The sequence below is a fragment of the Narcine bancroftii genome, chromosome 5 (assembly GCF_036971445.1).
Source record: "Narcine bancroftii isolate sNarBan1 chromosome 5, sNarBan1.hap1, whole genome shotgun sequence".
Lineage (NCBI taxonomy): Eukaryota > Metazoa > Chordata > Chondrichthyes > Torpediniformes > Narcinidae > Narcine > Narcine bancroftii.
Window position 1 is genome coordinate 161,964,144 of NC_091473.1, and position 15,688 is coordinate 161,979,831.

Genomic DNA, 15,688 nt, shown 5'->3' on the forward strand with positions numbered 1-15,688 from the left:
ATAGAAGGTTAGCGTGGCGATTAGCAGAAAACTATTACAACGCCAGTGGCACGTGTTTGAACTTGCCACTGTCTGCTGTCTGTAAGGAGTTTGTTCTTCATCCCTGCGACTTTGTGGGTTACCTCTGTGTGTTCTGATTTCCTCTCACCGTCCATTTACTCTGTACTCCTCATCATTTTGTATATCTACTGTATATCAAATTTTCCCACATTTTTCTGAGCTCTGGGGAATGAAGTCCGAACCTGTTTAGCTTTTTCCTGTAACTCAATTCTTCAAGACCTGGCAACATCCTTGAAAACCTCCTGTGCACTCTTTCAATCAAATACATCAAATATAATTTCCCTCAAAGATAATGCATCATAGACCAGCAGCAATAGAAATTCACCAAGACACTGAAATCTTAAAACAATCATTTTTATTAATAATATATCTTACTCTAAACTTAACCCCAATTATCCACAAATGTATATATATGCGTGTGTGTGGATTACCAAAACCATTAGGCACAATTTTGTTAAGTCAAATTCAAACTTCAATCTGAGAAATCTTGTGTTGAAACTCAGAATCTTTAAACTGATGTTCAAAAGTAATTATGAAGTAGATGAGGCACCAAGTCATCAGACTTCCCAAAAGTCACAAATTCTTGAGTTGCTTTCAGAGAAGTGTTCCTTCATATGAATGATTTGTCACAACTTCCCCCTTTCTTACATAGGGGTTCTGAAGCTTGTGACTTCTGCAATGCTTTCAAAGATCCAGGCAAGGGTCAGACAAAGGAACCATCAAAATGGTCATGATCCAGATGCAAAAGAATGATCTTGCTTTCTTTATCCAGATAATGGTTATTATCTGAGTAAAGTACCACTGCTCTCTCTTAACAAAGTGAAGCAGTTGAAGTGACCATCTTTCTCTGAAGTCACTTCTGTCTTGTTAGATGAATCTGTTGGTTGAACACTAAAATGGTGTTTCTACAAGTGTCTTTAATCATATGGCTTGCTTGAGCCATATTGGTTCTTTAGTTTCAATTTCCCAAAAGCACGAGAACAGATGGCCCCATCTGTTTAAACAGATGTCCTTCTTAGCAAACACTCATTGTTTCAGTATTTCAATGGAACAATAAACAAGCTGCTTTATGGCTTTGAAGTAACAGTCTGTCTCCAGAATGTTGTTATCTGTGACTTTCCATGTTCTAAGCTCTCACAGTAACTCTCTACTATTATATATATATATATATATATATATATATATATCTCTCTATTTATTTAAAAAGTAATAGAAGTCTGTAACAGAAGGGTAGTGAGTAAATACTAGTCTGAGCACTTTACTCACTGCTTCTGTGGCCCAGTTAGCTTGCTGTTTTATTCTTCACTGTTTCTGTTTTATTCTCGTGCAGAATGTAGACATTTCAAGACCTCCCGAGGAAGCTCTTGTAACCGTTCCTGCCCACCAGTGAGACTTGTTGCACTACTGCATCCTAACAGGACACTTCCCTCACCGTCTAACCTCTCTACAACTTGTTTTTATTTCAAATCTTAAAATAGTCCTGTAAATAAATGTTTTTACTTCTGGCTCTGTTATTGAATGTTTGCAGATTCAATGCTGTAATTCACAGGAGCCTTCAGATCCTGCAACAAGACTAACAGAAGAACTCTAGCTGAGCTGTTCTTTAACCACACTACATGCTCACTGATTGTCTCGATTTAAAAATTGTACATCTATCAGATTTTCATGCGGTCTTTAAAGCATTAATTTGTGAAGCAGCTGATCAACAAAAGGTGAGCAACAGTCGTGGAAATATTAAAACTGTTTACATTTTTTTTGCAGTTGAGAGTTTAAGATGTAAAGATTAATTAAATCTGACCTAAGTAAACTGCTTTCTCAGTCGGGAGCTTTGTAATGGGTAATTGAATGTTTTGATGTAAAATAATTTATGTAAACTAACAAGTCTTACAATGCAAATAGAAATGGTACATGATTCTGTCAAAGCAAACGTTAAACGGAACATGTCCTTGTGCACTTGGCTGCCCTTGTTAAAAATGGGCAGAACAGTCCGTAAGGTTCCTGTCCCGCAATAAAGGGCTGCTCAGAGATTGATCAGAATGTATTCTTTCTCGGTACAATGATTAACTTGTAAAATTATTGTGGATGGAAGGTATTGTTTTTGTTAGATGATGTCACTATAATAAATCATTTTCATTCTTGAGTATTATGGCTCATTAAATACCATTCAAAGCCATTCTTTGACAGAAGGTTCATGAGGCAGGAAACTGCTCGGTTCACGTGTCTGCCCCAAATGTGATTGTAATGAAGATCTATAATGTTTAAATTCATTTTTTTAAAATCCAGCCCCTTCACAGGAGTGAGATTGTGCCCTCTTGTCCTTGACTCCCCTACCATGGAAAACAGCTTTGCCACAGATAGAGTCAAACCCCGATTTAACGCGAGTTCATTTATAAATGTGATGAGAGATTGGACCCCTTAACATCAACATTCCATTCTTTATGATCTGGTGTTAAGTGAGCCCATTTTAAAAGACAATCGACTGCAACAACTTCCCAACCACTGATATTAGGCCAACAGGTCTATAATTTCCTTTCTGCTGCCTCCCTCTTGAAATAGTGGAGTGACTTTTTAAATTTTCCAATCCTCCAGAATGATGCCAGAATCCATCAATTTGTGGAGCTAATGATCTTCCAAGATCTCCATAGCTATTTCTTTCAGAACCTGAGGGTGTATTCCATCTGGTCTGGGACACTTATCTACCCTTAGTCCATTCAGCTTCCCAAGCACCTTCATGTTGATGCAATCACAAAGAAGGCTCGCCAGCAGCTGTACTTTGTGAGGTGTTTGAGGAGATTTGGTACATCACCGAAGACTCTCGTAAACTTCTACAGGTGGACCGTGAAGAGCATTCTGGCTGGTTGCATCACTATCTGGTATGGAGGCGCCAATTCTCAAGAGGGTTGTTAACTCGGCCTGCGACATCACAGGCACCAGACTTCACTCCATTGAGGACATCTACAAGAGGTGGGGTCTTAAAAAAAAAAGTCACTATCCTCAAAGACCCCCACCACCTCTCTTCACTCTGCTACCATTGGGAAAAAGGTACAGGAGCCTAAAGACAAGCACTCAGCAGCACAAGGACAGCTTCTTCCCTGTTGCCATCAGAGTGCTGAGTAATCAATGAACCACAGGCACTGCCTTATTTTTTGTGCATTATTATTTTTATTTTCTATAGTAATGTGGTAAGATGGTTATAATATGAATGTTTGCCCTGTGATGCTGCAGCCAACCACTGAATTTCATGACTTGATCATGACAATAAATCCTGATTCTGACCTTTCTGGTGATTGTGACTGCCACTTGTCTCTCTCCTCTGACACCCTTGAAAGTCAGGTGTATTGCTAGTGTTGTGGCGGCGCACATCTCGGTGAGCGAACCGGCTCCATTTGTACCGCTGCGCTGGTGGGGCAGCTGCAGAAGGTGGCGCCGTCAGGGCTTGCTCACTGCCTCGTGGCTTAGGCCAATGCTTGTGCCCTGGGCCATGTGATGATGTCACTGCTGCACAGGGCAGAACTCCCATGGCCTTAAAGGGGCGTGCGCAACATTCAAATTAACAGTTCTGGTAACCCCACAGAGTCCAGTGGTGTTTTCTGTGTGTAGCAGCCACTACATTGGTGACCTCGATGAGCCCAGACAATATCTGGTCTCCAAACATTGACTCATCGGCGATCAGCGCTGTCTCTGTGAAACCCCACCCCACCCCACCCTTTGGACCCACCGGCCCTGCATGTGGTTCAGGCAGATCATCTTGGACTCCACCATGTTTTACCATGTGGTGAGTCTCCTCGATGAAAAAACGGTGGCTAGAGTGGACAACCTAATCCATGATCCTCCCGAGGATGTCAAGTACATCACCCTCAAAACCCTCCTCTTTAGCACCTTCGGGCTCTCCTGCCGGCAGCGCGCGGCCAGGGTGATGCACCTCAATGGCTTGGGGGACTGAGCCCCAACCGCCTTAATGAGATGCTTGCACTGGCAGAAGGTCACAAACCCTGCCTGATGTTTGAGCAACTACCAGGGGAGTTTGTCGGAGCAGACACCAAGCCAGGAGGTGAGACCCCGACGGTACTCACGGACCTCCACAGCAAGTTCCCCTCGTTAACACCCCACCGCCAACGCACCACAGCAAGCACCTGGCAAACGTCCCCAAACAGCTTGACTCGGCGGAGTACGTGCTCGTCTGGTGAGGCCCGCCCCCTACAGCACCCGTACGAGGGCCCATAAAAAGTCCTCCAGCGATTGGGGAAAAGCCATTACTGAACTATCAATAAAAGAATTATATAAGAAATTGAAGGAATATGGAGAAGTGTTGGGTTACAAGATAAACGTAAATAAAAGTGAAGCAATGCCTATGAATAATGCGGATTTCTCAAAATTTAAGAAGGAATCTCCATTCAGATGGCAAATGCAGGCAATAAGATACCTAGGTGTACAAATAAACAAAAATCTAGGCCAATTATATAAACTCAATTATAATCCACTAATGAAAAAATTACAGGACGATTTAGAGCATTGGAAAGGTCTACCACTAACACTGATAGGAAGGATAAACTGTATGAAAATGAACATTTTTCCAAGGATATTATACTTATTTCAGGCATTGCCAATACAACTGACAGAAAAATTCTTCAAAGAGTTAAAGAAAATAATAAGGAAATTTTTATGGAGAGGGGGGAAACCGAGGATAGCACTAGATAAATTAACAGAATGGTATAAACTGGTGTAAATGGTGTAAACGCTGTTTACATCCGGTACCGCACGGATGGCAGTCTCTTCAATCTGAGGCGCCTGCAAGCTCACACCAAGACACAAGAGAAACTTGTCCGTGAACTACTCTTTGCAGATGATGCCGCTTTAGTTGCCCATTCAGAGCCAGCTCTTCAGCGCTTGACGTCCTGCTTTGCGGAAACTGCCAAAATGTTTGGCCTGGAAGTCAGCCTGAAGAAAACTGAGGTCCTCCATCAGCCAGCTCCCCACCATGACTACCAGCCCCCCCACATCTCCATCGGGCACACAAAACTCAAAACGGTCAACCAGTTTACCTATCTCGGCTGCACCATTTCATCAGATGCAAGGATCGACAATGAGATAGACAACAGACTCGCCAAGGCAAATAGCGCCTTTGGAAGACTACACAAAAGAGTCTGGAAAAACAACCAACTGAAAAACCTCACAAAGATAAGCGTATACAGAGCCGTTGTCATACCCACACTCCTGTTCGGCTCCGAATCATGGGTCCTCTACCGGCACCACCTACGGCTCCTAGAACGCTTCCACCAGCGTTGTCTCCGCTCCATCCTCAACATCCATTGGAGCGCTCACACCCCTAACGTCGAGGTACTCGAGATGGCAGAGGTCGACAGCATCGAGTCCACGCTGCTGAAGATCCAGCTGCGCTGGATGGGTCACGTCTCCAGAATGGAGGACCATCGCCTTCCCAAGATCGTATTATATGGCGAGCTCTCCACTGGCCACCGTGACAGAGGTGCACCAAAGAAAAGGTACAAGGACTGCCTAAAGAAATCTCTTGGTGCCTGCCACATTGACCACCGCCAGTGGGCTGATAACGCCTCAAACCGTGCATCTTGGCGCCTCACAGTTTGGCGGGCAGCAGCCTCCTTTGAAGAAGACCGCAGAGCCCACCTCACTGACAAAAGGCAAAGGAGGAAAAACCCAACACCCAACCAACCAATTTTCCTTTGCAACCGCTGCAATCGTGTCTGCCTGTCCCGCATCGGACTGGTCAGCCACAAACGAGCCTGCAGCTGACGTGGACTTTTTACCCCCTCCATAAATCTTCGTCCGCGAAGTCAAGCCAAAGAAGATAAACAAGGAGGCTTACAATTGCCAAACTTTAAAAATTATTATAGAGCCGCACAATTAAGATACCTATCAGTTTATCAAACAAGGGAAAAACCAGACTGGACGAGATTAGAATTAGATAAAATAGGGGAAAAGATACCTGAACACATATTATATAAATGGGACGAAAAATTGGTACAACATGGAACTTCTCCAGTATTACATCATCTCCTCAATATTTGGAAGAAGATTCATGTAGAAAGGAATAAAACAAATTATCAATTACCAAAACTAATATTGACGCAAAATAAGCTACTCCCTTTTACAATAGACGACCTTTCCTTTAGAGAATGGGGAAAAAAAAGGGATTAAAAGAATAGAAAATTGTTTTTCAGGAAGTAGATTCTTATCCTTTGAACAAATGAGAGATAAGTACAATATAACTGGTGATACAGCGCTGGCATATTACCAACTGAGATCCTACTTAAAGGATAAATTAGGAAGCAGAGGGAAATAACCTTGAATATGTGATTACAGATACAATGTTAATCAAAAGATTTATAACAAATATGTATATTAAACTGCAAGAAAAGGAGAATGAGGAAACAAATGGTAAAACTAAACAAAAATGGGAACAAGATTTAAATATAAAGATAAAAAAGGAAACATGGGAGAAATTATGTTCTGGAACGATGAGAAATACAATAAATACGAGGCTACGTATGATACAATATAATTGGTTACACAGACTATACATTACACCGCAAAAGTTAAATAAATGGGACCCATCAGTATCTGATAGATGTTTTCGATGTAAAAAAGAAATGGGAACAACAATTCATGCAATCTGGACATGTGAGAGAGTAGAAAAATTTTGGGATGATCTCAATCAGATATTAAATAAAATAACAGAAAACAATATACCAAAGAATCCAGAGATCTTTCTCCTAAGTAACATAAAAAACAAAGAATTTGGAATTGATTTGGAGGATGCACAAAAAAGATTTGTTAAGATAGCCCTCGCCGTAGCAAAAAAATGTATTACGTCAACCTGGAAATTGGAAGATAATTTGAAAATACAACAATGGTATATAGAAATGAATAAATGTATTCCATTAGAAAAAATAACATATAGTTTAAGAAATAATATTGAAATATTCGAACAAGTATGGGAGCCTTACATTAAATACAATAGCGAAAACCTACCGGGGACAAACATTACCTAAGTTGATGGAAGGAGAAGGAAAGAAAAGAATGGACTCTGTAGAATTTCTGGTGTATTTTTGTTGAATGACAACATTGTCTGACTGAATTAATGCAACCTAGATTGTATACCTAAAATGGATGAGGGGGGGGGGGGTGGGGGGGTGGCTTGGGAGGAGTGGGGGGGGGGGAAAGAAAAAGTCACTGTAAATGTGTGAAAAAGAAAAAGTGTATATCATGGCTAATGTGATTTATGGTGTGAAAAATAAAAAATTAAAAAAAAAGGAAAAGCCATTATCCTGGACATTGGGGGGAGGAACTTTCCACTCTCAACTGGTTGAAGCCAGCACACATGGACTTGAGCCAGCCCATGCAAACAGCACAACCCGATCCAAGGGGCCAACTGCCCAAGAGGTGGGTCACGTAAGCCGGTTCTGGGGGCAGGGGGTGTTGTGTGGCGGTGCACATCTCTGTGAGCAAACCGGCCCTGTTTGTACTGTGGTACTGGCGGGGCAGCTGCTGAAGATGGCGCCGTCAGGGCTTGCTCACTGCCTCGTGGCTTAGGCCACTGCTCGCGCCCCGGGCCACGTGACGATGTCACCGCTGCGAGGGGTGGAACTCCCATTGGCCTTAATGGGGCACGCGCGAGATTCAAATAAACAGTTCTACTGTGTGAGAGATAGGAAAACTGATCTAAAATTATGACCATGAAGGAAACTAAAATTCATACATCAGTTAATGGCTGTAACCAGTACAAACAGGATGAGCTTGGGGATTAGGATGCAGGAAAGCAGAGTCAGCACGATTAACATAAGAATCTTCTACTCTTTGTGACAAGAGCCACCATAAGACTAAGATAAGGAGTGGTAAGGAACAATAGAATGTAGGAAGTTAAGGTAGTCTGGATCAGATAAGGGTCTCCTAGCCCTGGACAGAAGTACCAAGTCCTACATATCTAATTAGCTAACCTTACAGAGATTTATACATATTAAATTAGCCAACCCTAGACAGGATGAGCCAACTCTACATACCAAGAATGGTACCAAGAATACCATTCAGAGCCAGCTCTTCACCGCTTGACGTCCTGTTTTGCGGAAATGGCCAAAATGTTTGGCCTGGAAGTCAGCCTGAAGAAAACTGAGGTCCTCCATCAGCCAGCTCCCCACCATGACTACCAGCCCCCCCACATCTCCATCGGGCACACAAAACTCAAAACGGTCAACCAGTTTACCTATCTCGGCTGCACCATTTCATCAGATGCAAGGATCGACAACGAGATAGACAACAGACTCACCAAGGCAAATAGCGCCTTTGGAAGACTACACAAAAGAGTCTGGAAAAACAACCAACTGAAAAACCTCACAAAGATAAGCGTATACAGAGCCGTTGTCATACCCACACTCCTGTTCGGCTCCGAATCATGGGTCCTCTACCGGCATCACCTACGGCTCCTAGAACGCTTCCACCAGCGTTGTCTCTGCTCCATCCTCAACATCCATTGGAGCGCTTTCATCCCTAACGTCGAAGTACTTGAGATGGCAGAGGTCGACAGCATCGAGTCCACGCTGCTGAAGATCCAGCTGCGCTGGGTGGGTCACGTCTCCAGAATGGAGGACCATCGCCTTCCCAAGATCGTGTTATATGGCGAGCTCTCCACTGGCCACCGTGACAGAGGTGCACCAAAGAAAAGGTACAAGGACTGCCTAAAGAAATCTCTTGGTGCCTGCCACATTGACCACTGCCAGTGGGCTGATATCGCCTCAAACCGTGCATCTTGGCACCTCACAGTTTGGCGGGCAGCAACCTCCTTTGAAGAAGACCGCAGAGCCCACCTCACTGACAAAAGGCAAAGGAGGAAAAACCCAACACCCAACCCCAACCAACCAATTTTCCCCTGCAACCGCTGCAACCGTGTCTGCCTGTCCCGCATCGGACTTGTCAGCCACAAACGAGCCTGCAGCTGATGTAGACATTTACCCCCTCCATAAATCTTCGTCCGCGAAGCCAAGCCAAAGAGATACCAAGAGACTGTAGCCCCGAGAATCAGGAAGGTGTGAATAAAGACAATAACATGAAGGGACACCGACAGGATACCCCGTGGTCCTCCAAGTATACTGAAACTGCACATAGGCAGGAAGGATTGCCTAATGCGAAACCTCTCCAGCAGGAGGCAGAAGAATGTAAGGGGGAGGGTATTCCAATACTGAAATCAACTGTATAAAAGTTGGGTGAGCCCCAGTGTATGTGTGTATTCCCAGGGTAAGGGGAAGCACCCAACTTTGCATTGTTGTAAAATAAATGTTCTTTGTTCTCAATTTTTGTCTCGAGCAATTTCTTTAAAGGTACTTCTATTTCTAACAAATGGGGGATCGTCCGGGATCACACTCCCTCCACTGACAGAGTACCCCGACGACGAGAGTAGGTGCACCCCGGCTGATTCAGCTGGACGCACGGACGACGGGTGGCTGGTCAGTGGAAGAAGCGAGTGATATCCGAGAAGAGGCATTGAGAACAAACGACGGAAGGAAGCGCGCTAGAGCATTGCTACTGGAACCCGGTAAGAGGAATTTTACTTGCCTATCAGTATGGGAAGTATGGGTAGCAAGGAAGAGAGTCCTGGTAAAGGATGTGAGAATCGGATAACTACATACAGCCCGCCCGGGTTGATGTTATCTGAGTGGGGCATGGGAAGGACCCGTGGAAAGGACAAACTGACCATGGTCAGGTATTGTTGTAGGGACTGGGTTAAATACCCGATAAAAGGGAGCTCCATGTACTGGCCAAAACTCGGATCCGAGGATGTCTGGATGTGTCAAGCTTTGAACATCTGGCTCTATCAAAACCAGAGATAACCTAGAGAGCAGGGAATATGCAGCCTGCTGGCTTAGGGGATCATGTGATCAATTGGTTTTGAAAGAAAAAGAGTACAAGGACAAGAGAGAGGAGGAACCTTTTGTCCCTGAACCACAAGGGTAGGATGTGCTTACATTCCCTCCCTCCACCTTATGTTCCTCCTATGCCGGCTCCTATCTTTCCTCCCCCTCCTCTGCCCTACCCTTCTGCACCTTCCCCTCCTCCCCCACAGCTAGAGAAAAGAGAAGAGAATAGGAGTGGTATGATGACTTGCTCACAAAGCACTCGATTACCACCTCTGTTGACAGGAGAGAGAGGTAACTTTAATTCAGAACAGCGTGAGACTCTTCAGGAAGAAAGGGCAGAATCCTTTGATTCATTTCCCAGGGAGCAGGAACCCAGACCTAATAAGCCAGAAACCAACTGGATGAGACCACTGCGGGAAGTTCCCATGGGAGAGGGTCTCGGTTTCGTAAATGTGCCCCTGACCAGTACTGAAGTGCGTAACTCTAAGAAAGAACTGACCTCCCTGATAGAAGATCCCCAGGGATGTGCCGAACAGTTAGACCAATTTTTGGGACCAAATATATATACAATATGGGGGTCTCGACATAGAATCCCCAGCAGGGGAACAATTGGTACTAACTGGTTTTGTTACCAACTCAGCCCCAGACATTAGAAGAAAATTACAAAAGACAGAAAATTGGCATGAGCAGGGAATAACCCAGCTTCTACAGATCGCACAAAAAGCATTTGTCCAGACATCTGAGGATAAGCAGAAAGCAAAGGCTAAAATTTTAATGCAAGCAGTTAAAGGAATAGTAGATGAGTAACATGAAAAAAGGCAGGGACTATGTGCCAGCTCCTGAATGTTGGGAGAAGTGCCGGGAGTGGAAGAGTAGAGACCAGAGATAATTTCATAAATCACGACTTCCCACTTCAGTCACTGACCAATATTGATTAAAATTCATGCTAAAATTTAAATGTCATAAATGATCGTTTATCAATACTGTAGAATGAGCAAATTTAACTACCAGTTAATTCCAATTTATGAAATAAATTGTATTCAAATGTGATTTTGCACAGGGAGTACCTGAGAGTTGAGTGATGTTATAACATTTGCAGGGAGAAATGTTTGCGCAAATAGGGTGAGTTCTACACGTCTTATTTTAAGTGTATGTAAGATAAAGAAAGGATCTGATGTGTAAAGTGGCTGGATCAGCCAGTTGAAGGGGGAGTGTGCATGTCCCTTTAAGTGCACTGTGAGGCTTCAGGCTCTTGTCTTGCAGTTAGAGGTATGGAGCCCTATCAATAGATTTAGTACATTTCTTCTACACATTCAGCAGTCAAGGTCCGTGAGTTTAAAGATCACCCACCTCTGGAGAATAAAGATACCTCTGGGGATTCCCATAAGTTTAATCATTCATTTCTCTGGTGCATTTACCTCCGGAGTGAAATTAATGCCTCAGCACAATTTCTCTGTATTGCCGCTGTAATTTAATTCATGATAACTCTCCCCCTCCATTCATCAGGTTTATATTTAAATCCGGTAGTGCGGAAGTTACATTGTAAATAATCACGGAGGTAAACCCTGCGCAACTGGATTCAGCTTAATGGAGAAATAAACCTGCGAACTGGTCTATGGTGCTGTGTGAGTACTGCAATAGGTGGAATATGATTTAAATTGGTGGCATAGTTCAGAACAATTGGGTGCATTAGAATAATAATATCATTAATAACTCACAGATCTTGTACCAGATGCTATTCAGTACATCTTGACTTAAGGACTGGAGAAATTGGCATGTTAGAATGAGATTGGCACGGCACCAATATTTCTTGATTCAATAATGACTCCACAAGCTCCAGGATTCATGCAGCAGAACTTTTAAGTGGAATATAATAGAAACTAGCCTGTACTTAAATGATTGTGTGTGGAATCTTCATAAGAACATCTTTTAAATTTTTTTGGTGCCTGTTTTACAGACTGTTTTAAATAAGACCAGCTCCTGTGAGCTGTGGCACAAGGCATTTTACTTAAGGCAGAACTAAAGGTTGAATATGTTTCAAGTTCTCTCACAGGGGCTCTTGTGCTGCAATGTCTGTTATGTACTCACTCGAACAAATTGGAGGGTTGTGCCCCATACAGACAAGCAGCTCCAACTGCATTTTAATAAGGTCTAACATATTCAAAGCCCATGCAAATATGGTTTGTGTTTCATTTTACAATTTTTACACTAACACAAAGGAAAGTCAGATTGTTATTCATTTTATTAAAATCTAGTGATTGGTTATATGTAAAAGCATGGCAAGAGGATCAACTAAAACCTGCCTGGGATGGTCCCTACTGTGTACTTTTAATTACAGTCACCGCAGTACGAACAAGAGAAAAAGGCTGGACCCACATTCAAAGAATCAAACCAGCTTACGAACCACAACATCATGACACACAGATTCAACCCTCAACCTGGTGTGCAGTCCCTCATCCTTCTGACCTGAAAGTGACACTACACCGTGAAAAAGTGCCGTAATGTTGTTTTTACCATTTATTGTATTGTTTAATTGTTACTTCTCCATTTCTGGGACATCACTTAATTACTCACAATGTATTAAGTCCTCCTGGGATAGGGGCAGCAGAGGTGACAATTATTTTCCTTTAGAATGTAGACAGGGCATACATTTAATGTATAGTCATAGTGGGGTATGGGTTAACAAGGGATTCCAATACGGACCAGGGGAACTGAACAGCTTTAGTGGAGTACATCTAATTTGTATCTTAGCCTACACAGGTATTAAAGACAGAAGTTTTAAAGCGATAGCACAAAGGACATGGTGGGACAAAGACAGACAGAATGGTAGTCAGGATTGTACATGTCGCAGAGAGAGAGGAGAGAGTTCTTCTTTGGCTTGGCTTCGCGGACGAAGATTTATGGAGGGGGTAAAAGTCCACGTCAGCTGCAGGCTCGTTTGTGGCTGACAAGTCCGATGCGGGACAGGCAGACACGGTTGCAGCGGTTGCAGGGGAAAATTGGTGGGTTGGGGTTGGGTGTTGGGTTTTTCCTCCTTTGCCTTTTGTCAGTGAGGTGGGCTCTGCGGTCTTCTTCAAAGGAGGTTGCTGCCCGCCAAACTGTGAGGCGCCAAGATGCACGGTTTGAGGCGATATCAGCCCACTGGCGGTGGTCAATGTGGCAGGCACCAAGAGATTTCTTTAGGCAGTCCTTGTACCTCTTCTTTGGTGCACCTCTGTCACGGTGGCCAGTGGAGAGCTCGCCATATAACACGATCTTGGGAAGGCGATGGTCCTCCATTCTGGAGACGTGACCCACCCAGCGCAGCTGGATCTTCAGCAGCGTGGACTCGATGCTGTCAACCTCTGCCATCTCGAGTACTTCGACGTTAGGGATGAAAGCGCTCCAATGGATGTTGAGGATGGAGCGGAGACAACGCTGGTGGAAGCGTTCTAGGAGCCGTAGGTGATGCCGGTAGAGGACCCATGATTCGGAGCCGAACAGGAGTGTGGGTATGACAACGGCTCTGTATACGCTTATCTTTGTGAGGTTTTTCAGTTGGTTGTTTTTCCAGACTCTTTTGAGTAGTCTTCCAAAGGCGCTATTTGCCTTGGCGAGTCTGTTGTCTATCTCATTGTCGATCCTTGCATCTGATGAAATGGTGCAGCCGAGATAGGTAAACTGGTTGACCGTTTTGAGTTTTGTGTGCCCGATGGAGATGTGGGGGGGCTGGTAGTCATGGTGGGGAGCTGGCTGATGGAGGACCTCAGTTTTCTTCAGGCTGACTTCCAGGCCAAACATTTTGGCAGTTTCCGCAAAGCAGGACGTCAAGCGCTGAAGAGCTGGCTCTGAATGGGCAACTAAAGCGGCATCGTCTGCAAAGAGTAGTTCAAGAGAGTTAATACATATGCTAATGTACACAGACAGGCTGCAACTCACAAGTTGAATGATACCCATGCTAATGTTAGCAGACAAGCTGCAACACACAGTTAAATCACAAGGAACAATCCCCCCAGCTCGGTCTCTTTTCATCACAAACACCACCTCGTGAAGGGGAGCACCAGTTACAAACAACGTGAACTGCTACAGTACTCTAAAGCTGCTTGGCATTTCATTATCAGACTCCAGACAGCCTTCGGAGATCGGTGGCCCTAGGGTTCAGGGCTGAAGAGGAACATCAGATACTAGCCACAATTCAACGGAAACGCCTGACTCTCGCTACTCCTTCGCTGCCGAAGGCAGCGTTTCTCACAGACTTCTTCAGGACTTCAACGAGAATCTGCCCATGCCCATGTTCAGACTTGGCAACCTCGGACTGATGTGGGATGGACTAGACTCTACTGAGAACTGGAGCCTGATACTCGCAACCCTAATAGCAGCTGGACTCGCTACTCTGACCTTTATGGTGCTCCCCTACCTAAAGACTTTACACAGAGATTACAATTCGGTTATTGACCAGCTGGGTAAAACAACACCTTACACTTTACAGCATCAGTAATACTGATCTAAAAGAAAAGTGAGGAAGGGGGGGATCAGTCACACTGAGACCAGTAACCAAAGATCAGTAACACTGATCATGGTGAAAGATCAGTATTACTGATCTAAAAGAAAAGTGAGGATTGTGAGAGATGGGAAAACTGATCTAAAATTATGAACATGAAGGAAACTAAAATTCATACATCAGTTAATGGCTGTAACCAGTACAAACAGGATGAACTTGGGGATTAGGATGCAGGAAAGCAGAGTCAGCACGATTAACATAAGAATCTTCTACTCTTTGTGACAAGAGCCACCATAAGACTAAGATAAGGAGTGGTAAGGAACAATAGAATGTAGGAAGTTGAGGTAGTCTGGATCAGATAAGGGTCTCCTAGCCCTGGACAGAAGTACCAAGTCCTATATATCTAATTAGCTAACCTTACACAGATTTATACATATTAAATTAGCCAACCCTAGACAGGATGAGCCAACTCTGCATACCAAGAGACTGTAGCCCCGAGTATCAGGAAGGTGTGAATAAGGACAATAACATGAAGGGACACCGACAGGATACCCCGTGGTCCTCCAAGTATACTGAAACTGCACATAGGCAGGAAGGATTGCCTAATGCGAAACCTCTCCAGCAGGAGGCAGAAGAATGTAAGGGGGAGGGTATTCCTATACTGAAATCAACTGTATAAAAGTTGGGTGAGCCCCAGTGTATGTGTGTATTCCCAGGGTAAGGGGAAGCACCCAACTTTGCATTGTTGTAAAATAAATGTTCTTTGTTCTCAATTTTTGTCTCAAGCAATTTCTTTAAAGGTACTTCTATTTCTAACAACTGGAAACCCCACCTAGTCTAGTGGTGCTTTCTGTGTGTAGCAGCCACTACAGTGTCTTCCACAGTGAAGGCTGAAGCAATACTCATTTGGTTCCTTTGCCGTCTCTGTGATGATGTTATATTGTGCAGTTGCCGATGGTTAATTGACTACTGTCAGTTGTCTCTCCCTTCATTGAAGTGACAGAATGGTTTGGAGGGCACGTGGGAATGAAAAAAATGGCAGGAGGATGTGGGGTTGGGTGGGGGATTGGTCTGCTGGGATTGCTCGTGTCATGAAAATCATACAACTGCGAGCTGCTCAACTATGTATACAGCTTAAGTCATTGCACAGTCTTCTGACTGAATGGTGACCACCGGCTACATCACTACTCTGTAAGGACTTCCATTAAATTGCAGCAGTAGATCGAAAAGGAGTGTCAGAAGGGTTATGTGATGGGAGTCGTGG

General features: G+C 44.0%; 1 protein-coding gene across 2 annotated transcripts in view; it reads left to right on the forward strand.

The window, feature by feature from the left end:
• LOC138764112 (6-phosphofructo-2-kinase/fructose-2,6-bisphosphatase 4-like) overlaps nucleotides 1-2,200 on the forward strand; it is a 118,017-nt gene extending 115,817 nt beyond the window's left edge. For both annotated transcript variants that reach the window (XM_069939500.1, XM_069939499.1), the window contains one exon: nucleotides 1,391-2,200. In XM_069939500.1, coding sequence (XP_069795601.1) covers nucleotides 1,391-1,450 — 60 coding nt within the window. In that variant the 3' untranslated portion in view covers nucleotides 1,451-2,200. The remainder of the gene's footprint in view (nucleotides 1-1,390) is intronic.
• The last annotated feature ends 13,488 nt before the right edge of the window (nucleotides 2,201-15,688 follow it).